General features: G+C 36.0%; 2 protein-coding genes across 7 annotated transcripts in view; one reads left to right on the plus strand and one right to left on the minus strand.

Annotated features, from left to right (window-relative positions):
* The window catches only part of LOC138706526 (tudor and KH domain-containing protein homolog), a 117,206-nt gene that overhangs the window by 28,011 nt on the left and 65,159 nt on the right, over window positions 1–24,036 (plus strand). The gene's annotated exons all lie outside the window — the stretch shown is intronic.
* The window catches only part of LOC138706527 (speckle-type POZ protein B-like), a 49,129-nt gene continuing 27,877 nt past the window's right edge, over window positions 2,785–24,036 (minus strand). For 3 of the 5 annotated variants that reach the window (XM_069835911.1, XM_069835910.1, XM_069835913.1), the window contains 2 exons: window positions 12,204–12,763; window positions 2,785–10,437 (listed from right to left, as the gene is read on the minus strand). In XM_069835911.1, the coding sequence (XP_069692012.1) occupies window positions 9,881–10,437; window positions 12,204–12,763 (1,117 nt within the window). In that variant the 3' untranslated portion in view covers window positions 2,785–9,880. Of the gene's footprint in view, window positions 10,438–12,203; window positions 12,764–21,331; window positions 21,383–21,420; window positions 21,502–24,036 lie in introns of those variants that run through there. The other 2 variants (XM_069835912.1, XM_069835914.1) reach the window with 2 other exon arrangements.

Genomic DNA, 24,036 nt, shown 5'->3' on the forward strand with positions numbered 1-24,036 from the left:
CGAATTATTCTCTTGCTACATTCTTTATTTCCACAGCAATGTCCTCATTTGTTCATCTTCTTGGAAGGGATAGTACTTCCATTGGCCCATATCTCTCGCCCCCTCGGCGTGCCTATATACACATGCCACCATTGCTTTTCGGTAATCGTTTCTTGTGCGAGCTATACTCTGTATTTATAACAACGTCTTCATTGGTATGGTACATAGTTGTTGATACATTGGATTGCTGCCGTCTATCAGCCAGTCTGCATATCATCTAGTGGCCAGTTCACAATGAACAGATAGTAGGGATTGAGATCTTGCATAACAATAACCATTTTATAGTGAAAGTGGGAATCAATCCGGGTTTTACCTAGATTCCTAGTTATTTTCTTCTTCACTATATCAGGAATACACTAGCACGTATAATATGTCACCCAATTTCAAGAATGGAACTATAGTTGTGTTTGTTTGAATGTTTTTTTTTTTTTATATTGACGGGTACTTGAGTGTTCGTCATTCGCCCATATAAAGCCAGTTGTGTAGACCAGTTTACCAATAGAGTCGTTGCCCAGGATGAGTCAAAGGAGGCTGGTCTATGCTACACCCATGATGAGATAAGATAATGATGGAGATTTTTTGGGATCCCACAGGGGAACTGGAGCTCCCGGAGAAAATCTCTGTATTACCAGCACCACAGGCTTGCTTAAGACATGCTTGTTTTGTCTTAGAAATGGAGGCTATAGATCTATGATTAGAGAAGTAATTAATGAAGGACATGCAATATTATTTCCTCTTCATATTATGAAGCGACATTCCGAAATTAGTCACAGCTCACAGTAAAATTTTTAGTGTGGTTCACTCAAAGTGTATCGTACATATATACAGTATTATCACATTGATATTGTAGAACTCGCAATTACAAATCAAACGAGTGTTGACACAGTTCTGTAGCTGCTCTCAATGCCGAGATATTACTGAGAGAGGCTGTGTGGCACAGTTAATTTTATATGCAACTTCGATGCCATCATTCCTATAGTGAGGGGAGGTGGCATTATAAGGTGTGGTCACAGAAGGTACAGTAGTGGCAAAAAGAACCGGACCGACCCTTGTAGCTGATTTCAGAGTCACAGATTCAAATTTTGCTAGTCACAAAACACATCCATCTTATATAATTAATTGTAACAATGAAATTTATTGCATTTGTTCGATTCTTACTGTCTTTTGTTTCCTTTAGTGCCTCAAACTTACAGACAAAAAAATTTTGAGAGTTTTATTTTCATCTGGCATCATTATTACATTTCTACCTCTATTCAGCAAAGATAACTGCGTATTTTTACATTAAATAGCAGTACATACCTCTGGCTTCACTATCCATATTGAAATTACCACAGTTTGACACAATGCACAGCACAGAATTCTTTTGTATCAGCTACAAGGGTCGGTCCGGTTTTTTTGCCACTACTGTACATTGGTTCATAGCCTAACTATTAGTAACATTAGCATTTGGAAGTGGCTCTTGGTATTGTTACAGTAAGCATTTGATTTTTTGCACTTTTTGTTTCACCACAAATCCTGGAACAGATCCCCATACTCAATGCAAGGAAAGACATTTTGTACATAAAAGATCCTGAGCAGATTGGTCAGCCATGGGATTTTAATCTGGAACTTCCCGAATGTAAGTCTAGTGTACAGTGTGACTAAGTGTCAAACTGTATCGGAGAAATGCCGAACTAAACATGCTGCGTCATCCTTATCACTCATAGAGCAGAATGCGGATGTGCATTTACATTCCCTTCCTATCGCAAGAGAGTATAGCTGAGTGATTTAGTGTCGCACAATATAGAAATGCGTGCGTTTCGTGGAAAAGGAAGGAATATAATATAATTATAATGTAATTGAATTTTGTGATTCACTATTCCCGTATCTATGGGAATGGAATGAATGTAGCCATGATGAAAGTAAGTAAAGAGACTATTATGCTAAATTCGAACCGTGGTCAGGAGGGGCTCACCGGTTTGAAGCATCCCCTGCCCCCCTCATTTTTCAAGAAATATTTTAAAAAGTAATCCACAATTGGCATTGCGAGTGCGACACTGAAAGACATGAAACGTAGGTGGAAGGATAATATTAAAATAGATTTGAGGGAGATGGGATATGATGGTAGAGACTGGATTAATTTTCCACAGGATAGGGACCGATGACAGGCTTACGTGAGGGCGGCAATGAATCTCCAGGTTCCTTAAAAGCCATTTATAAATGAGTAAATAAGTAATCATAATGTCTCCTGTCATACTTCATATCAAAGCAATGTTTAAATTTCCATCTGTACAACATTTTGTTACATGAAGCATCACCAATACCATTCATTTCTTCATTCATTCATTCATACTGTTCTGCCCAAAGGTCAGGTCTTTCACTGCAAACCCAGCATTCTCCAGTCTTTTCTATTTTCTGCCTTCCTCTTTGTCTCCTCATATGATCCAATGTCGTGTATCATCTGATATCTTCTTCTGCCCCAAACTCTTCTCCCATTCACCATTCCTTCCAGTGCAACCTTCAGAAGGCAGTTTCTTCTCAATCAGTGGCCCAGCCAATTCCGTTTCCTCTTTGTGATCAGTTTCAGCATCATTTTTTCTTCATCCACTCTTTCCAACACAGCTTCGTTTCTTACCATTATTACATTTTATTCCCATACAGATCATTACTCCTTCTTACCTTTGCTTTTGTCTATGGTTGGATTTTTATTTTCATCTTTCAGTGAGGGATGAGAAAGGATCACAGGTTTAATTTAGTAATAGCATGTACAATTTAAATATCTATACCAGTGTATCAGTACTATATTACTCGAATATTTACAATCACTGTTAGAATTAGGTGAGAAAAACATGAACATTATCACTTCTAAGCTACTGATCTGGAAATACAAGTGATTGGTACTACGTTTAAGGTGACATGTTACTGGGTTTTTGTTAGCCAAAATTCTCAGCACCATGTCCACAAGGTAATGCCAGCATGAGCTTTTCTTTAATGATTAATTCTGTTTATTATAATGTGAGGATAATATAAAACTTGCTTTTAAGCAGGTTAATAGATATCACAGTAGGGGGAAAGGAACTGGCCACCCTACTTCATTATCTCCTGGCCTAGTTGCCTCATAAGTGGTGCCTTGTTGATATTACTTGTGAGGTTTAGACCTGTCTTTGGACAGATGACTAAACAACAACAACAACAGATATCACAGTAAATTTCTATGAAGCGATTGAGTAATGCATATTGTGACTTCACACCAATAATAGTACATTATGCAACAAGCCTATAATGGTAGTAATTAAGACGCGAGTATGTTTATGAAACGAGCGCAAGCGAGTTTCATAATTTTCATACAAGCGTCATAATTACCATTATAGGCAAGTTTCATATGACTTTTTATGCTCGACCATATTTCTAACTTGAAATTATTCATAAGTGTTCATGTTATTCTTATCTGACTGGGGAGCGGAACTGACCTTGTGCAATATCTCGTAAATTGTGAAATGTGCGCAGACGCGAAAGTATTGATTTTTTCCGAGACACGAATGTCATTGACCTTAAGAGTAAAATAAACATTAATCTTGATATAACCTTGAAATTGATTTAGACATTGAAAAACGAGATGACAAATTGAATTTATTTGAATATTATTTACAATTAACGCTAATTATTATAGTAACAGAACATAACCTTCTGCGACAGTATTGGATTTCCAGCCTCCGTGACGTTTTGCTAGTTGTCTTTCGATTGCATATCCGAGAATAATCGATACTTGCGCTTTCATATTGCTACAATGGTGTTTTCTAATTGGTGAAACACCTGAACTTTAATGAATAGGTGTACTTTTTCAAAGTATATTGGAGTGCAAGAGGTCAAATGACTTTATTTTCAAACGCCTGGCATTAGAAAACAACAACTTTTTCAAAGTCTTCATCACAGTCTATTTTGCATTTTTCATGGAAAAGATGAAGTTTAAGTTTCCAAATCTATATTTCACCAAAAGAATGAACTTCTGACGAAAAATTATACCCATGTATGTTCTCCATTGTTGGAAACAGTCCTGGAAAAAACATATAAACTGAAGGACTTGTATTGCAGCTGTGGTAACTTATTATGTTAGTCTTTCACATTTAAGTCTCTTAAATACATTAGTTCAATTCTTGGTTTCCATATACATGGTTTATATACATATTGGAGCATTTGTAATTTGAAATGTCACTTTACTATAGCAAAATTTGATATTTTCGTGCTGTTTGGATGCTGACATGATGGACTTCTACAATACCATTGTGACACATTTCGTATAAGCTAACATTATTCATACATCCATAAAAAGTAGATTAATTATTTATTGATGAGCAGTATAGAAGTAGTATTAGTGAAGAAATGACTGAGTGCTATAGATGTTATAAGTGGTACTGTAAAGTGGGTTAAACCAGATTATTTTTAAGTATTGTTAGAAAGTACGTGTTTAGTGAAGTAATAGGGAGGATTAGTAAGTTTGTACAATACTCTTGGCATGGTGTGATAATTTTATTTTTATACAGTAATTTATGCTCCCCATTAAAAAAAATTAAAACCAATTTTATTTTTATACAGCAATTTATGCTCCCCACTCAAAAAAAATTAAAACCATAACAGATTAACTTTGCTCCATCTGGGATAAACTTGACTATACACTATATAAAAAATATTGAGTTAAAGAAAATCTAGAATAAGTACTTTCACAGTAATTTGTATGTATAAATTTTCAGTACTGCAACATTTCATCATCTCCAAGAGATAATAATATGTATTACAGTTTTACAGATATTTTCAAAAAGAGCTTGGCATGTATATATAGATTATATAACAGTTAAGCAATTTAGTTTGAACCGGTTAGGAAAGTATTGTTGCAATGCTCTTCTTTTAAGCATTCCTTTTGTAATTCTTTTCAAAGAACACAATAACACCTTTGAGGTTAGACTTCCTTTCTTTCAAAATACGAATGATACTACACTATCTACCAAAAAGTAATTGGGCACCCAGGATTTTATGTGCTAGATGCCATGTTTCGGTGGCTACTATGCAATGGTATGCAGACAATAATGTTCACCACTTGGACTGGCCTGCACAGAGTCCAGATCTCAATCCCATTGAGCACCTTTGAGACGAATTGGACCGGCGATTGAGGTTTCGGGAAATTCGGCCAACTTCCATTGTCCAACTGAGTGCCATATTGCAAGAGGAATGGTGACGCATTCCAATGGATATCCTACACAAACTATTGGAGAACATGCCTGATGGGGTGGCTGCTGTTATAGCAACAAGAGGTGGTACCACGAGGTTCTAAAGGGGCAAAAACAGTGCCAAATTACTTTTTGGTAGATAGTTTATGTTCGTAAATGGTATCAAAGTCTTCTTTGTCAATCGGTACTGATGTAGATGTGTCAGAAACTCTAAAAACTTTATAAGCAGTTTATATACACCAGATCCTTGGGAGAAATTGCTGTATACAGATGGATAGATGGATAGACAAACAGCATGTGCATTTCTGGTATCAAGGATGCTAAAAATGTGCATTTCCATATAGAAAATACATTTTTTGCACTATCACAATAATTTCTTAATACACCATGAATTTGAATTTGTTTGCATGGCAATTGACATAGTCAAAATACGAAAAGTACATAAAAGTGACAGAATAGAAATACAACTCATAATACTAATAAAAGCTAATAAATCAAATATAAAGTAATAAGACAAATTATTGTCGTACATCAGTCACATTTTCGATAAACCTTCTTGATGCATCTGTGAGTCACATTTCGAGTTCGTAGCTAATAACAATAAAACACGGCCGTGTACATAATTAAGGGAATTTTGTGGCATTGAAAATTTTAAATTTATTTCTAGCTCCATAGAAAAGAAAGTCTGTTGTATTATTTTGCTAGTATCTAATGGTATTTCTATTTGAAAACAATATATAACCTTTAAGGCCTGATTTAAAAAGTACTTCGAAAATATTGTTCATAATATTATCTAATAGTGATTTAAATTTTATTTTGTTTCTGGGAAAATTGATCACATTCTGCAGTATTGTTGAGTTTTCATGGAAATGTACCAGGTCATCTAATCTCTGTGCACATATAGGCATGGAGCACTGGTTTCGGGAGTCGATCTAGGTCTCAGTGTATTAGCCAAACATATTATTCCTATATTACAAGGCAGCTCTATTGAAGGGGTTCAGTTTCATTGAGTCCTTCCTGCAAAATAGTATTACTGAAACATTGAAATTGTCTTAAATTCATTATCTTGGTAGCCGACCTCTCAACCAAGGAATTTGAATATTTCTGACCTTTAGAGCACTCAGTCAATTTTTACTATATTGGTGTAGAATACATTTTGGGATACAATGCATAGCAGTGTCACATCTGGCATGGAGTTATTATTAATAGTAATATGTACCGTAAAACCTGTTGAAATAGCCACTTGATTTAATTTTCCTTAAAGTTCATATAAATATCGCAGTAACTATTAGATGTGGTCATAATAATTCTTCATAAGAAGGAACTGCATTCACAATTGGAGACAGATTTAAGCTTTAAGCACTAGGTCTCTCTTCTAGTTAAAAACATTTGAAGATGGCATCACAGCTTGAAAATTTGTTCTGCAAATGCAAACAAGAATCTTAAAACCATTCATTGCACTTACTGTCATATTAATTATAATAATTTATTGTGAATAGTGATGATGATGATGATGATGATAATAATAATAATAATAATAATAATAATAATAATAATAATAATAATAATAATAATAATAATAGTAATAATATGACGTAATTTGAATATTTAAACAGTTATTATATGCATAAGCATTAAAGAATTGAAAGAACTACATTGATAACGGGAATTATTAATAAATGCTGTTTATGGTTGGTAATTCTGAATAACTGTCATCTGTTGGAAATAATGCCTACCCCCTCTCTTTTTTTTTTGTTGCTGGCCTTTAGGAGAATTGCTCCATTATTACGTACTTCACGTACCAATATACAAAGTCATAATTTTTTTAGGATGTACGATGGAGAGAGAGAGAGATAAGAAACCAATAAATGTGTGCTGATTCAAAGAATGTCGTTACTAAAGAGAAATGTAGAAATATGTAACAGGTAGCATTAAAGACTTGTTTTTCTACAAATAAATATTTTCAGAATTTTGTGAGTCTGCTGTATGCTGATTTCTTTACTTTAAAATTAAAGAAGTTAAATTGTGATTTCGTATATATATTCACTATTACACAATTAATCATGCGATAATATGAAACCAATGTCCACATTCCAAAATTTCTTCACATTAATTTAATACCCATTTTGTTAACAGCCATTTTATTTTTTCAGAAGAATGGTGACTACTTAGAACAGGTTTTACTGCACATATTGATATGAGGTACATAAGCAGTGTCTTAAATAATCTATTCTTTTTATTGTCTCGATTCTCTTCTAAGACAATTTATACTTATTGTGAGAAAACAACAGTGCTGTTGATAATGTTTTAATCTAATGGACAGAAATAGTTGCTATATTGCTACAGGATTTGTAATCCACCACTTCAGCGTGGTCCCTTGAGAAGAAAATGTATTCATACATGTCACTTCTTCTGCACTGGAAATTTACACTTTTACATTTTTATCTTTCAATTATTATAGTTCATTACCTAATATCACAATAACATAAGGAAAATGTTGGATCACAAATTTATTTCACAAGCGAATGTCAGCTGATCACATATAGCGTCCCTTACTGTATACACAACAGTTTGAGCAATACAAGAAATCGCTTATATTTATATTAATATTTCTGTGTGTTTATTAAATTTGTTAGACATGCTTGGTCGTGGCATATATCTAAGATTAAGATACATACTTTTGGGATTATTCTGTTTTGAATGGAAGTTATGATATAAAATGAAGTATAATACAATCAAATTATACAGTGCTAAAAAATTGCAGTTATTGACTAGCTATCCGTCAGCTAGACATTCTAGCTCAGAGCATAGATGTGAGATTCGGAATGAGATCCCAAGGACAATATTTATTTAGTTGATTTTTTTTTCTTTTGACCATAAATTATGTAGAGTTATCTACATAATGTTTGTTGTATAAAACTATTAATAGCTTTTGTAGCCATGGATAATAATAAAATCTTTGAGATGATATAAGGAAAATACAGGGTGTCATTTAAAAATGTTACCGATGACATCACAACTCGCACAGCAATGATATCAAGAATGGTTTGTTTTTGTGAAAAAATGTCTTTTAAAATATTCTGTTTGACGTGTCCGAGCGTTTCCTGCAATTGGAAATAAATATATGATGGCTCTGCTATCTTTTTTTGACGTATTTGCAGCACTATCTTCCACAAAAATAGTGTAATCAAACAAGGAATAGACATCACATCTTGAAGATGATTAGCATGTGAGTGTGTCATTCCTAAGGCCACTTATTGACAAATTGTGTAAACAGCTCCAAGCATTAACGTAAACACTCTTTATTTCATGAATATTAATAATGTCTTGGATGTGGTAGTAATAGTAATAATAATTGGTTTGATGTGTAAATGCAGTAAAAACGAAAACAGTTTGTCGTGAGATCTTGAACGTTTGATCAGGTATGTTTGCAATAACACTCGGAAACTGTGCCCTGGAATGAAAATTGTCTACGTCAGAAAAACTCTGCAAAGGACAAAAACGATAGAGAAATCGCGTTAAATTTAATTTAACACATTTGTAACAAACCTGTGAGAAGTAATCTTGCTATACATGCTTGTCTCTTTAGAGGTTAAAAGTCTAGCTAAATTTTGCTCTACAATATACAAGTAGTAGGAAAGGTCTATTATATACAGTGCAGGTTCCATTTCCCTGTTACGGAAGTTGGAACCCATTTTTCTCCGTGTATGTAAGAACTAAGAATGGTCAGGATAAATGGTAGTCCATGTGACACATATTTGAATGGACTGCAATAAATTACGTTAACTTCCTTCTTCTGACTTCTTGGAAGAAAAACATCCGCCAGAAGTTCAATTCCACGTGCAACTGAAGTTACATTGGTGGCATTGAAATGGAGTGGCCGAAGGAAGACGTCTGGTGGCACACGAGCGAGTTTTCTCGACTCCACCTGCACTGCGAAAGGACAAAGTTCCTTTCAATGTGCAGGCTTACACCTTCCACCATTTCTTTCTCCGTCTTGCGGAGGAAAGCTCAAAACTGAACTCTTTAATTTATTATTTAAAAGGAAGAAAATTTTAAATGTATAATACTGTATATAGGGATTAATGTCAATAATTTTCAATAAATATATTTGTCATTTCAGTGCCATTACCTGCAAAATGTGAGCAGAATGAAATTTTATCTAAATTAGGGTCTAATTCTGTTGAATTGTTGAATTCCTACCCTCAGTTGGGTTTGAAGTGGCAGCCCTCGGATCCAGTGGCGAGCATGAAAACACTATACGACTGAGGACGATAATTAATTAATTAATTATTGTCTTACCTCGTCCCTGAATAGTTTCTGTACCAGTAGCTTAAAGGACTGTTTAATAAAGAATTGCCAGTCGTTAGATAGTATAACAGTGCAAGGAACTTTATATCTGACCAGCCACGTAAGTTGAAGACAAATCAAGATAAATATTATATTATTCAGTTCTTATTTCATGTCTTCACTCTGAAACTTCGCACAAGATGTGAAGTATTTACAACTGTATTGAAACGCATTCGCCGGCACAAATGCAGGATATCATTAAGGGTTCTGGAATTCTTCTTATGTCCCTGGAACGCGAGGCTCCTTGTACATAAAAGTGGTTCTGACTCCAGCGAACCCTGAAATTCATTTCACAAACCGATGTCCTCGGTGTCGCTGGGGATGCTGTCCAAGTTGCTGGAGATGGAGCTCCCAAGTCCCGCTTCACATGCCTCCATGAACAAGTCTGGGTTCACGAGTTCCATCACTTTCCACGCTAATGACTTCTTTATACTCGTCGCGTTGTCCTCGCAGTATGCGAGAGCTGCCCGTTTGAGGGCATCACAGCCAAACTGATCAGCCAACAGGAGTAGCGATGCAACACTCTCGGGAGTGATAGTCTCTACTAGTGTTCGCTCACACAGTAGCTTGAGTCCGGGGAGGCGGTAGTTCTCCCCCACAGGCAGGAGTGTGGACGCGATAGAGTCCAGATTGTCAACGTGATCTGTGTAGATGTATCTCAGGAGCTCCTGCAGGGTTTCGTCACTGAGACCGGGCAGCTCCAGGCATTTGTCCTGCTTCTCGTCACCACTGTAGTTTATCTCGTCGTGTTGTTTGATCATGGCGGCTAGCACCGGCGACCTGGCGCTCAGGAGGCATTTATGAGCAGGGAATTTGCGTTCGCCGTCACCTTGCAGCATAATGTCTCCTGCAAATAATTACATCTCATTAGAATTTGTTACCTAATGTGGAGAAGACGTCTATGTTAGAGAGAACACAACTTCAGGTGTTCAGCGACAATGTAAATTTGTTCTCCTATGTGTCTGCTAGATATTTTTGGTCTATCTCGGAATGTACGCAAATGTGAGGACCACACATTTAATAGCAATGCCAAATCTATGCTCGTGCATGTCTGCGAGGTACTGCTGGCCTATTTGAGGAAATACACAAATGTCAAAGAAAACAAAACTCCGGATATTCAACAAATATCTAATATGTGCTTCCTTGTGTCTGCGAGATGTTTGCTTGCTTGTCTGAAATACGCAGATGTCAAAGATAAAACTTCGTATGTTCGACGAAATGTCAAATCTGTGCTTCCTTATTGGTTTATAGGTGTATCTAGAGCAGAGGTGCCAACTATTACGGATTCCCCCCCCCCCACTATTATGGCATCACTTGGTTATTTAACGACGCTGTATCAATATCAACTACGAGGTTATTTAGCGTCGATGGAATTGGTGATAGCGAGATGATATTTGGCGAGATGAAGCCGAGGATTCGCCATAGATTACCTGACATTTGCCTTACGGTTGGGGAAAACCTCGGAAAAACCCAACCAGATAATCAGCCCAAGAGGGAATCGAACCCTCGCCCAAGCGCAACTCCGGATCGGCAGGCCTTAGCCGACAGAGCTACGCCGGTGGCTCTTATGGCATTACGGCCAAAAGGAAAATTATTTCGGAAAATCAAAATTTACGACCAAAGGGAAAATTATTACGGAAAATCAAAATTATCACGGCATATATGTACATTTTTTTTTCTGAAAAGAGGAGGAAAAAATACACAAAGAAATTTTAAATTGAGACTCAGTTGCTTAAGCATGCAGAAATTGTAGGTATTTCACACAGAAAAAATATTTTTTCATCTCTTGAATATTTTATTTCAAGATCTCCAGATTTGGTTAATGTAGGTATACAAGACAGACTTGAAGAGGGGAAAAAATATAAATATGATGAATTAAAGAGAAAAGAGGTGGAAGGAAGGATATGAACATAAAGAAAAGGTTAAATGTAAAAAAAAACAGAAGTAAAAGAGAATGAAGGAGGTATCAATTAAATAACTATAGAAAGAGGAAAGGAAGAAAGATTTTAATAAAGAGAAGAGAAAAAATAGGAAGAAAAAAGAAAGAAGCAGTAAAGGAAAGATTAATGTGTAATGAAGGAAGATAGAAAAGAGAAAGGTAAAATAAAAGAAAATGATGGATTAAAGAAAAGAGAGGAGGAAGTAAGAAGATGAATAAGGAAAAAAGATGAAGTGTAAAAAATTAATATATAAAAGAGATTGAGTTACGTGTTCGAGTGAAAAGAAGAAAGGAAAATTAATATAACGAAGAGGGAGGAAATGATAAGACGGGAAGAGAGGTAAATGAATAGAGAGAAGAAAGGGAAATTGAATTAGCGAGGAAAGAGAGATAACGAATACATCGAAAAGAAGGAAGAAAGCTCAAAGTAATGATGGAAGAGAGGAAGTGGGAAGAAAACAAACAGGAGGATAAGAAAATAGAGAAAATACGAAAATGAACAAGAGCAAGAAAGGGAAGGGAACAAAAAGAGAACTTGAGAAGAAATGTGAAAAGGAAAGACAATAGAAGGAACTGAAGAATACTACAAACAAATGAAGATGAAGCCTTTTACCACACGAGATTAATCTTGTATTGGAACACTGGCAGGTTTACAGATATAAAGACTGCCTTACCTGCGTTGTCGCCGGACGTGGTCGTATGTGCCAGCATCCTTGCGAGGTCCTGCGACAAACTATGTTTGTCTGCCTCTGTCTGCACCAGCTGCAGCTTCACGAACACCGACACATCCCCGCCGGGTGGCTCCATGTGGCGCTCCAATATGCTGAGATCCCTGTAGCCTAGCGACAGCATCTCGTGGGTGTTCTGCAGGTGCAGGACCACTCGGCTGACGTGGCACATCTCCCACTGCTTTATCTCGACGTTGTAGACCCCAAACTGGAATCGAACCCGCGCCTGTTCGGGCTCGTCGATGCTGCAGCTCAGCAGGTTGAGGCACAGGACAACTGGGTTGGTGAGGCGCTTACCTTCGGGGCCCTTCCAGAAGCGTATGGACATGTTCCACCGCGTCTGAACGCCGTTCACGTTGAAGTCGAAGGACGGACTGTCAAATGAGTCTCGCTTGTTTATGGCACGTGCGTATTTCTTGATCACCCACGTGTACTTGAATATGACGTCAGATACCGTTGGTACCAGAAGCTCGATTCCTGAGCTGGTTCCAGCCATTGTTTCTGCTCTGTGGACATACCAACGTTACACAGACTCAATTGATTTTGTCATATGTCCGACATGATGATATATGGCGGCTGTTTGGAAAGTAAACGCTGTCAACCGTTAAAATAAAAACAAAATGTAAAGCAAATCGACGTTGTTCCTGCAGTAACTTTTATGTGACATATTTGTCAATTTTCAGATTTTTGCTCTATTAAATAACTTAAATAGTGATACAGCAAATAATAAAATCTCCTATATGTAATTATATTTCTTTGTTTCGAAAATGTAAGAATTCACAGTCTCCTATATACGGCTGCCATAGGATGAATAAATATGTTTTTTCTTCCTACTGAAAAATTTTATATTTTGCACATAGGAGTTATTGCAGGAACAACGACGAAATGGTTTATTATAGGATTTCTCAACGTACGGTACGCCTACCAGTGCAGGTACTCGAACCTTCAGTTAGTGCTACATAAACTGGATTGAAAAATGAAATAAATAAATAATGAATAAATAAATATTAATCAATAAGTAAATAAGTATATATATATATATATAATGAAATAAATAGCAGAAAATACATAATACATGAATGACTGAATAAATAAATAAATAAATAAATAAACATGGATAAATAAGGAAATAAATAAATAAACATGAATAAATAAATAAAAACGTATTCTTGCCAAGAAAAGAAAAATGTTCTTATATCGTGTATTATTGTACGAAATTAAATAAAATACTACTATAGTCGCGACGCTGTTATTTCCGGCGTGATTCCGCCTCTTTGCTTACGTATTAGGAAGTGAAGGCTCTATAAAGTCTAGGTAGGTAGTATCGTTCGCCATTTTGTTCTTTCGTTGCCGAGCTACCATACGAGGAATCTGTTTGCCACACCGTTAAACATTATCATGTCGTAGCTCCTATGATAATAAATCAAACGCACTGTAATTCAGCAAATAATTGAGCGGCAAATAATGTCTTCGTGTGCTTTCTGCGAAAGCCAAAATGGCGGGCGATTATATTAAGTATTTATCGAGTCTTAAGAAATGAATAAAGTCTTCATAAGCGAATCACAAGACGCACACGTTTAAATGTAGCCGACCTGCAACGCGATTGGCTGCCGGAAATTAGAGCGACGGGACTATACTTGTTAGAGCTATTACTATTACTACTGTTACCGCTACCGATGTGTGCGCAATTTGAGCGAAGATTTCGATATGGCTCATTAACAGTCTTCTTATGAGAAGGAGCCTGTAGTGTCCACCATGATGAACTTAATCAAGGTCAGAAGTTGATTCTTTTCGTCTCCAACGTAGCATTTAAGAATCATCTTGAGAATTCTTCTCGGCCGTCTTCTCCCTCGTAGTTAATTTAAAATCGTTATTTAGTTAACTATCCGAAGACAGGTTTGAACCTCATAAATGACACCAATAAGGCATCACTTATGAGGCAATTAAGCCAGGAGATAATGGGGGAGAGTGGTCAGTTCCTTTTCCCCTTCATTGCATACATCGCTGACTAGTTACATATTACACTAATCAGACTTCAGATGTATACAAACAATTATTGTTCTTCCTCTGACACATATCGCCAAGTGAGATGTACTGCCGGATAATAGATGTATAGTCTTAGACAAAAAAAATGACCGGTTGCCATACACTAAGTCCCCTTCGGAAGACTTCGATTGATTCCGTGAAAGCTTAGATTTACACTTTAACGAATTTCTTATGGAAGACTCTGATCTGTTTTTCTTTGTTTTATTTTTTGTTGCTTTTGTCTGGTTATAGATAAAATGTTATACATAATCCATAACAAAGACATATTCAAGGGCTAAATTGGGTGCAAAATAAACATCCTTTCCCTAGTCGTATGAACCAGACGCTGCCCGAAGTGGACATCGACAAATTCATGCAGCAGGAGATGGGTCATTTCTGTGTCTAAGACTGTACATGTCAGCTAGCTGGTTCGTAATTCTTGTTTTGTCTATCCTAGCCAAATGTTGTAAATAATTCATCCTGTACGTTGACGATTTACTTCCCACGTGTTTAATTGTACAGGGACATCATTTTATTTTTACTAACATTTCTAATATTAACTTGGCTAAACTTTGGATTAACGGTCGAGAACCGGAAACACCGTTTGCTACCCCCTTCCACGACTGAAGTTCGATGATACTGGCGTAAAATACAAACAAATCACTTTACTAGGTATAAGAGGGAAGAAAAGTACAGTAGTTCATCCATTTACGTAAAGTAGGAAATATCGCGATTTTGAGTTTGATAATTTTCATTAGGTTTTTCTTTAGTACCTAACTACAGTTACCAGTTTCGTTCTTCGTACTATTAACTCATGTTGAAATAATTCTGTACCTCCTCTATAAAAGAGTACCTTACGTACTGTAAATTCAGTCTCCACTTCTCCCCGATCCGAAAAGATAAAATTACTCAGACGTGCTATCTACTGTCCGTCCAAGTGGTTTTGTCGCAGGGTCGTAGAAAGGACAGAAATCACATGACAATTAATTAACGGGGCCCTTTTATTTAAGTTATTTTAAACAGTTGTATAATATTACGTAGACGTCCAATTCCTAACAGAAATTAATGTTTTTCAGAAAAGAGCTAAGACAGCCCAGTCACTAGCCTTTACAGAGGAACGAGCAGAAGCGGGTGGGGGAAACCGGGATGCGACATAGGCAAACGGACGACAGTACCTGTGCGAGAGTATGATTCAATATTGAAAGTGAACATATTTCTGGAACGTACTATACTCACTAACTCAGTACTGTTTGTGTTTACTATGACCGTAAGGCGACTTTGACTGTATATACGCTTGGTTCTGTGTGGAGAACTGTTGGAGGTTTACTAGTAGAGGGGGTGGGAGTGAAGCACATTCAGAAACTGAGGTACAATAAAAATTGAAGTAAAGTAAAATGATGTCCCAGTATATTTGTAGTGTATAGAACGGAATATTAGGTTCTAATGATAATACTTTATTTAATGCCTATTATTAGCTATTGTACACAGGGATAATACCGATGACAAAGGAAGAAATGAGAAATTTTAGTAGCTGATGGATTACACAGAGTGTGAAACAAATCTACTTTTACTTAGGCCACCTTATGGATTCATTGCTCTACTTTCAGAGTTGAAATTTTTCGTGACCAAGGAATAGCGGTAAATTTTGTCTTTTTATTCCGCGACTGTCCTTTTATGTTCCGTAAATCTGTGGTACGCAAATGGGCCAAAAATGTGCATCTGAAGCTATAGTAGGCCTATCTGTACAAAATATGAATCGTAATTATTTTATATAACTCCTGTTTTCTGCTAGAGAGGGCATTCCAAGACGATTCCAGCGATATCTGAGTAATTGTTGTACGTGAATGCTGTGGGAGCCAGCGTAGTGGGATAAAATCTCTTGCCACGGCATTGTCCACTACAATCTGAAAGAAGTGCCGATTAACTTCGAACCCCTTTGGTGAGAAGCTGTCAACCCATCATATTACTGGCAGTCCGTCATTCTAGTCACAATATCTTTAGCTTGGTTGACTTTTCGAAAGCTGGTTACATCTATAATCTTTTCGCTGTTAGAATAATCCTACAGTAAACAATAGCACGTGACTGAAATGAGACTTCATTGGCCGCAGCTTGGCGCCATCGATTCTCAGTGCGTGATCCCGCTCACTTCTGTATAGTATATTGTTTCATTTTAAACATTTTCTGTTACTCGTCAAAGTAGGCCTAACCTCACTACTATGCATTGGTTTGCTTAGGAAACAATTACTTTCTACTTAATTAAATTATTTTAAACTTTCTTTTAATGTCAGTAGCTGTCGGACTAAGGTATTATTCCTGTTTATTTAACCACACTCAGTGAGGAAACCATAATACCACGTGCTTACGCAGACAACAAGCTGAAGGTCAAGTGACACCAGCTTGTTAAAAGAACAGACTATCTTGGTATTATTCTTTATGTTCATCCGCTTCGTTGGGAAATTCTTGCTAAATAAATATAAATGTACCTTTTCTTTTACAGAATGTTGTACATAGAGTCAAGTTGTATTTTTTATCATATTTACCTGCTAAAATTCAAATTTTCTTTTAAAATAACTATAAAGTTATGGTCCTCAAATACAGAACTATATTCTCCTGCGCAGTGAGGGAAGTGGGGAAAAAAGCAGAGGCGGTATGTTACCCCAAGATTTTCCTCTGGCATACCTCGATTTAAAAAAAGGCATACTCTCTCCCTTACAACATATACATAAATGATGTATACAATAAATTGTCTCATACAGTCAGTAACGCGAATCTTTGAAGCTTACGCAACACATTACATTTCTTAATAAAATAATTTCACGTTACTTCGTTTTACAATGTCCTTTGAGAGTTATCATCAAAAATAATGTTAAAGCTTCAAAGTTCCTAACTTAATTATTAATAAAAAGTGCAACAAAAATGACACAGTCACTAAATTGGCAACAATGGCCACCACAAGTCATAGACCACAGCTTCTATACTTGAAATACTACCGTTGTAAGCATTCCAGAGGTTGACTTATCAAATAAACGTATCCAAATACACGTTGAATACAGTTCCAGAAGGCTGTGGTTTAGATTTACGAAGCAAACAGGTAGTATTCTTTGCTGTGAAGAAATATATAAACAAATTTTTACGATCACATTTTTTCAGTGACGGTATGTCATTTTTCACTAACTGTATGTTTTCTGGCCATAGAAACCAGTGGCGGTATTCCATACCGTCACATACCGTCTCACTTCCCTCACTGCTCCTGCGTCGCGTGAGTGTTTCGACTAGTAGCCAACACGGGTATGACAGCCACGTGCTTGTGTTTACATCAGGATTATTCTAACAGCGAAAAGATTATAGATATGCTTTGGCCCGTTGTGCTTCCTATACATGCGATGATAACGTGGGTGATATTCGTGACAGGTGGGCCATCCTGCCTTAGCTCCTAGTAAGAACCAGGTCCCATTCACAAATGAATAGCCTGATAAGCCCTTGGGGCCCCGGGCCTTTCGGTAACCCGTGCTACTCCCAAGAATCCACCCCAGCCTATTTTTACTATTGCAGATGATAGATGAAATGAGCGACATTTGAAACAAAACTATATTGATGAAAATGTATTGAAATAAAGTTATCCAGCAAAATTTACCTTCATATGTAACACATAAGTATATAAATGCTATAAAGTTAATTATTACCATATGGTATCTATAGGTAAGAAAGGGTTAATTTGTTTTGATATACTCCAGAAATTTGGTTTTTGATCTGTAGTACCTGTACTCTTTGAAAACTTTGGAAATATGGGCGGTGCTTGTATATTACGTATGTGATACATGTTTTTGGATATCGAATCGCCACCACCAGAAACTGTATAACTGCATTTTATCTTGGAACGTTAGCTTCGTTTGTGTGCTTTTAGGAATTCGGTTAAACAAATCGTTCATCAAGAGGTATAAAATTATACCGCTTCTAGTACTTTTGGGTAATACGTCATTATTAAATAAAGTAACCACAAATTAGATAGATTTTATGCTAATCTGGCTTTCAGGTAAAGCTCCCTGTGAAGCAGACTTGAATAATTTCAAGGGAAAAATTGTTCCGGGGCCGGGTATCGACCCCGAGACCCTTTCCAACTTAGAGTGCACACAAACTCTGTACGTACCTATAGTGACCTATATATTATGCAAATGTGGCTTTCAGGTAAAGCTCCCTGTGAAGTAGACTTGAATAATTTCAAGGGAAAAATTGTTCCGGGGCCGGTTATCGATCCCAGGATCCTTGGCTTAGCGCACGAATGTTCAATTTTAGTATTATTTTGCATTGCCAATCATTTCGTTTGTAAGAAAGTACTATACCATGTTAACAGGTAATGGTGCTTTCTCACATTGACCTTGTCAATAAATGCTACAAGGATACGAGGTTTGAAGGTTTGAGTGTCATTCATTGCAAAAACACAAACCTCCAGGTCCTTGCAGCGACACCAGAATTGAACGGTCATACGAGTACGAAGTAAGTGTATTTTAAGACATTGATCATGGTAGGAAATTACCGTCTTGAACCCCTACCCTCTAACTTTAAATGTTGAGGGATGCATGACTTTCTGCCAAGGGAATATCATAAGTACTATACGTTTGTAGGTGTTAAATAGTAAAATAATGACAAGCACTCCAAATTTTATATCATAAGATTGTCATCACTCATCACTAAACGTCATAGTTCACATTTCAGTGTTTTTTTTTAGTTGGTTATTTAACGACGCTGTATTGACTACGAGGTTATTTAGCATCGATGAGAATGGTGATAGCGAGATGGTATTTGGCGAGATGAGGCCGAGGATTCGCCATAGATTACCTGGCATTCACCTTACGGTTAGGGAAAACCTCGGAAAAAGCCCAACCAGGTAATCAGCCCAAGCGGGGATCGAACCCGCGCTCGAGCGCAACTTCAGACCGGCAGGCAAGCGCCCATTTCAGTGTTAAATAAAATAACAATAAGTTACTTTTTGTCACAGCATTAAGCTTAACGTGTGTAGTCGATATTACATTATTAAATAAAATACCGGTAGCGATAAATTACTGTTCTTCATTTTTCACGTCATAACTATATCAACATTGACGTGTGTGGTTGATATACCGTTATTAAATAATATAACGTTAAATACTTGATTTTTCGCTTCATAAAATTACCAATATTAACGTTTGTAGTTTGTGTATTGTTTGTTATTAAATAATATATCGATAAATTAATTTCTCACGTCATCAAAGTATTCATGAGTTTGGAATTGATATGTTGTTATTAAATAATATAACGATGCAGTACTCAATATTTCACGTATTTTGTAGTTGGTACATCGTTATTAAATAATATGTTAAATTATTCCAATTTTCAAGTAAAACATTTGTAACACTAACGTTTGTTGTTGATATGTCGTCATTAAATTATGTAACGATAAATATTAATGTTTCACGTCATAACATTATGACCACTAATGTTTGCAGTAGATATATCGTTATTAAATAATATAATAAATTAATTTTTCAAATCATATAAAATTGCCAACACTGACGTTTGTAGTTGATGTATCATTATTAAATAACATAAAGATAGGCCTATATTATTAATTTTTTCACAAAGATATATTATGTAATATTTCACAACTAACCTTTGTAGCTGATATATCGAAATTAAATAACATAACAATAAATTACTTCATTTTTCACATTATGTAAAATTAGCAACACTAACGTTTGTAGTTGATATATAATTAGTAAATAATATAACGATAAATTACTTCATTTTTGTTGTAAAATTATCAACACTAACGTTTGCAATTGATATATTGTTATTAAATATATAACGTTAAGTTATTTCATTTTTTACTCGAGATTGTGTGTTTTCATTTTTAAATCATCCACAAAGAAGTGGAAGAAATTTCACTGTCTTCATAATATAATGCAAAGCATTGTTAAGTATTTTTTTATTCTATTTGAATAGAAGAAATTATTTTCCGGCATTGGCGACAGCATATCAGAAAGCCTTGTCAAAAGTGAACATGCGACATTAAAAATAAGAGATTTCATTCTCATCAATATCATGTGATGAAGCACGTTAAAGAAATCTGAATAAATCACGTTAACATATTTATAAAAAAATCACTGCCTTCAGTAGTATTGCATAATTGCGGTAAACAATTGTTAAATAAAATAAACCACGTCTAGAATAGAAGAAAGTTTACTGCCGTTAGTATCTCCAGCATAATATGTGTTAAACTAGATAGAGTAAACACTTAAAACTGAAGAAATTTCGCTGCTGTCAACAATCATTCTACATCGTGTGACTATAACAGAATAACCCGAGTTAAAATAGAATAAATTTCACTGCTGTCAACAATCATTATACATCGTGTGACTATAACAAAATAACCCGAGTTAAAATAGAATAAATTTCACTGCTGTCAACAATCATTCTACATCGTGTGACTATAACAAAATAACCCGAGTTAAAATAGAATAAATTTCACTGCTGTCAATCATTCTACATCGTATGACTATAACAAAATAACCCGATAAATTTCACTGCTGTCAATCATTCTTCATCGTATGACTATAACAAAATAACCCGATAAATTTCACTGCTGTCAAAATAACCCGATAAATTTCACTGCTGTCAATCATTCTACATCGTATAACTATAACAAAATAACCCGATAAATTTCATTGCTATCAACAATCAAAAATAAAATAAATGTCACTGCTGTCAATCATTCTACATCGTATGACTATAACAAAATAACCCGATAAACTTCACTGCTGTCAACAATCATTCTGCATCGTGTGACTATAACAAAATAAGCCGAGTTAAAATAGAATAAATTTCACTGTCATTATCTACATCATTTGATAAGGTATAGTTAAATTAAATCACTTTAAATTAGATAATTTTCACATTTAATCACAATAGCTTCTAGCTTTGCGAGATGATAAACCGTTGGTAAACAAAAACAGTGTTTTAAAGCTACAGCAGTTAATACAGCATTAGAATGCAAAGAGACGCTAGTGTCACACCCCTGAAAGCAATATTTTAAGGTAGAACGTCGTCGTCATTGCATAGAACGTAAACAGATTACGACGCGTTGTCGTGTAAGTGGACTCACAGGCACGGGGCTCCTTGGAGCAGGTTGAACATGAAGTTCATGGCTGTCACGCAACCGACCGGGCTCCACCGCGCGGGACACTGTCCATAGGCACGCAGTCGCCCGCCGGTCGGCGTCGCAGCGCAGCGCAGCGGGGGGGGGGGGGATGAGAGACTGTCTTTTGGAACCTTCACAGGCTCCGCGATAACGATACTGTATTAAGGGAAGAGGATGGTATTTTTTTGGTGAAAAATGAGTAAATTTTCAAAAAAAAAATCCTTTAAAATACTCTGATATGTGTGGAATGCCTAGCATAACATTTTGTGGGTATTTATGCCCTTATCGGATGTTGAGTCGCTGTTTTTAAACTTCCTGCGTTATGGATTTTTAAATCGCTCGCCCACTTTTATTTTTGTGTGCGGTAAATTAAATTAAAAAAAATTCTTTAAAATACCCTTTGATATGTGTGAAATGCATTGCATAACATTTTGTGGGTGTTTATGCCCTTATCGGATGTTGAGACGTCATTTTTAAACAACCTGCGCTATGGATTTTTAAATCACGTCCGGTTTTATCGGTTTCCAGTAACTTCATTTTTTTTTTTTTTTGCTACATTGCCAGACAAAAATGGATATAATTTCTGAACTATTAAAGATACATGCATGAAATTTAGAACACACATTCTTTAGACTATTTGGAAACTTTTATCTGTAACAGAATTTTGTTAATTGATTTCATTTTAATAATACGTACGTTTGTTTGCAAGAAAGGAAATCAGAAAATTGTTATTAAATTTTAACTGTTTATTTTACAAACGTAGGTACTAATATCAAAATTCTGTTACAGACAGTTTGTAGAACATGCTTTTGCAAATACATTGCAAAAAACTGTTTAAATCTATCTTTAAAAACGGTTTAGATATATCGGTTTTAGTACAATCCTGCATTGGGTATATTTTTTTTAAATTTGGGCCCCCAAATAATTTTTTTTTCAAAATATTTTTATTTGGTTGAGTTGCCACAACTATGAGCTCTCTACATACAAAAAAATTAATATTTTACACAAATAGGAAAAAAAGTTTAAAAAAAAATACCATCCTCGCCCCTTAAATAAAATACGATATAACTCCGGGTTTTATACCGCACAGAAGTTGTACATTCTCATGGAAATCAAGAAATGGCAACGTTGTCATGGTAACCAAAAACTATAAATCTGTTTACGTAAAGATTATTATTTTTCGGTCTTACAGAATATATCTGTTATGGTAACAATTAATATTAGAGGAGAAAAATTCGCTCCGGCGCCGGGGATCGAACCCGGGTTCTTGGTTCTACGTACCAAGTGCTCCACCATTGAGCTACGCCGAAGTTCAATCCACAGCACCGGATCGAACTCCTCTCCTCCAGTGTTTTTCCCTTTGTGGCCTGACTCCAGGTTGGGCATGTATGTTGCCATTTTATATTAGTCAACTGCCATTATACAAGATTCTTCGAACAACAGTGCATATTACTGTACAGATTACTGTGCATATTATTGTGGAATCCCGGCCACTAAGTCATTCAACTGAGTGCGCTCCTTGTATAATGACAGTTGACTTAATATAAAATGTCAACATACATGCCCAACTTGGAGTCAGGCCACAAAGGGAAAAACACTGGAGGAGAGGGGTTCGATCCGGTGCTATGGATTTAACTTCGGCGTAGCTCAATGGTGAGAGCGCTTGATACGTAGAACCAAGGACCCGGGTTCGATCCCCGGCGCCGGAGCGAATTTTTCTCCTCTAATATTAATTGTTACTATAAATCTGTTGTCATGGTAACAGAAAAGTTATACGTGTTTCTATGTTTTTTTAGTTGGTTATTTAAGGACGCTGTATCAACTACACTATTATTTAGCGTCGTTGGGATTTGTGATAGCGACATGATATTTGGCGAGATGAGGCCGAGGATTTGCACTAGATTACCTGACATTCGCCTTACGGTTGGGGAAACCTCGAAAAAAATCCAATCAGATAATCAGATCAAGCGGGAATCGAATCCATGCCCGAGTGCAACTCCGGACTGGCAGGCAAGCGCCTTAGCCGACTGAGCTACGCTTGTGGCTGTTTATTTTTTATCATTAGGAGAGACATTTTAAAACTTCTTGTTAAGTTAAAAATGTTATTTCTTTTTCATCAGTTATACCTAGAACAAAGAGTATTCACGTCGAAAGTTTTAAACTAGGTATTTTATGATCATCGTGAAAATGTTAAATCATGCTATGTGCGTAATACCCACATGTGAATATACAGAATTACATAATATCTCTAAAAGTTTTTGTCTGAAGCTTTGGAGTGGAGGAATATTTCATTCACATCATTCCCTGTCAAATTGCCTCATAGGTACTGAATATGAACAAACTTCGACCTATAGTTCGGGGAAAATCGCTGGACACAAACAGGTGGTAACCAAAATCCATTTTTTTTCTTGAGAATATTTAATTAATTTTTTTAGAGCTTTAAAATACTTTCTTTTTATAGCTGCTTGTTATAATGAGAGAAAGTAAGGATCTTAATAAGTATCGTTATAATTAGAGGTTAGGATTTGTACCTGTCTGCCTGTCATTTATTCAACTTCATTTTCCCCATTGGGCTGATCT

Source organism: Periplaneta americana, chromosome 9 (assembly GCF_040183065.1).
Source record: "Periplaneta americana isolate PAMFEO1 chromosome 9, P.americana_PAMFEO1_priV1, whole genome shotgun sequence".
NCBI lineage: Eukaryota > Metazoa > Arthropoda > Insecta > Blattodea > Blattidae > Periplaneta > Periplaneta americana.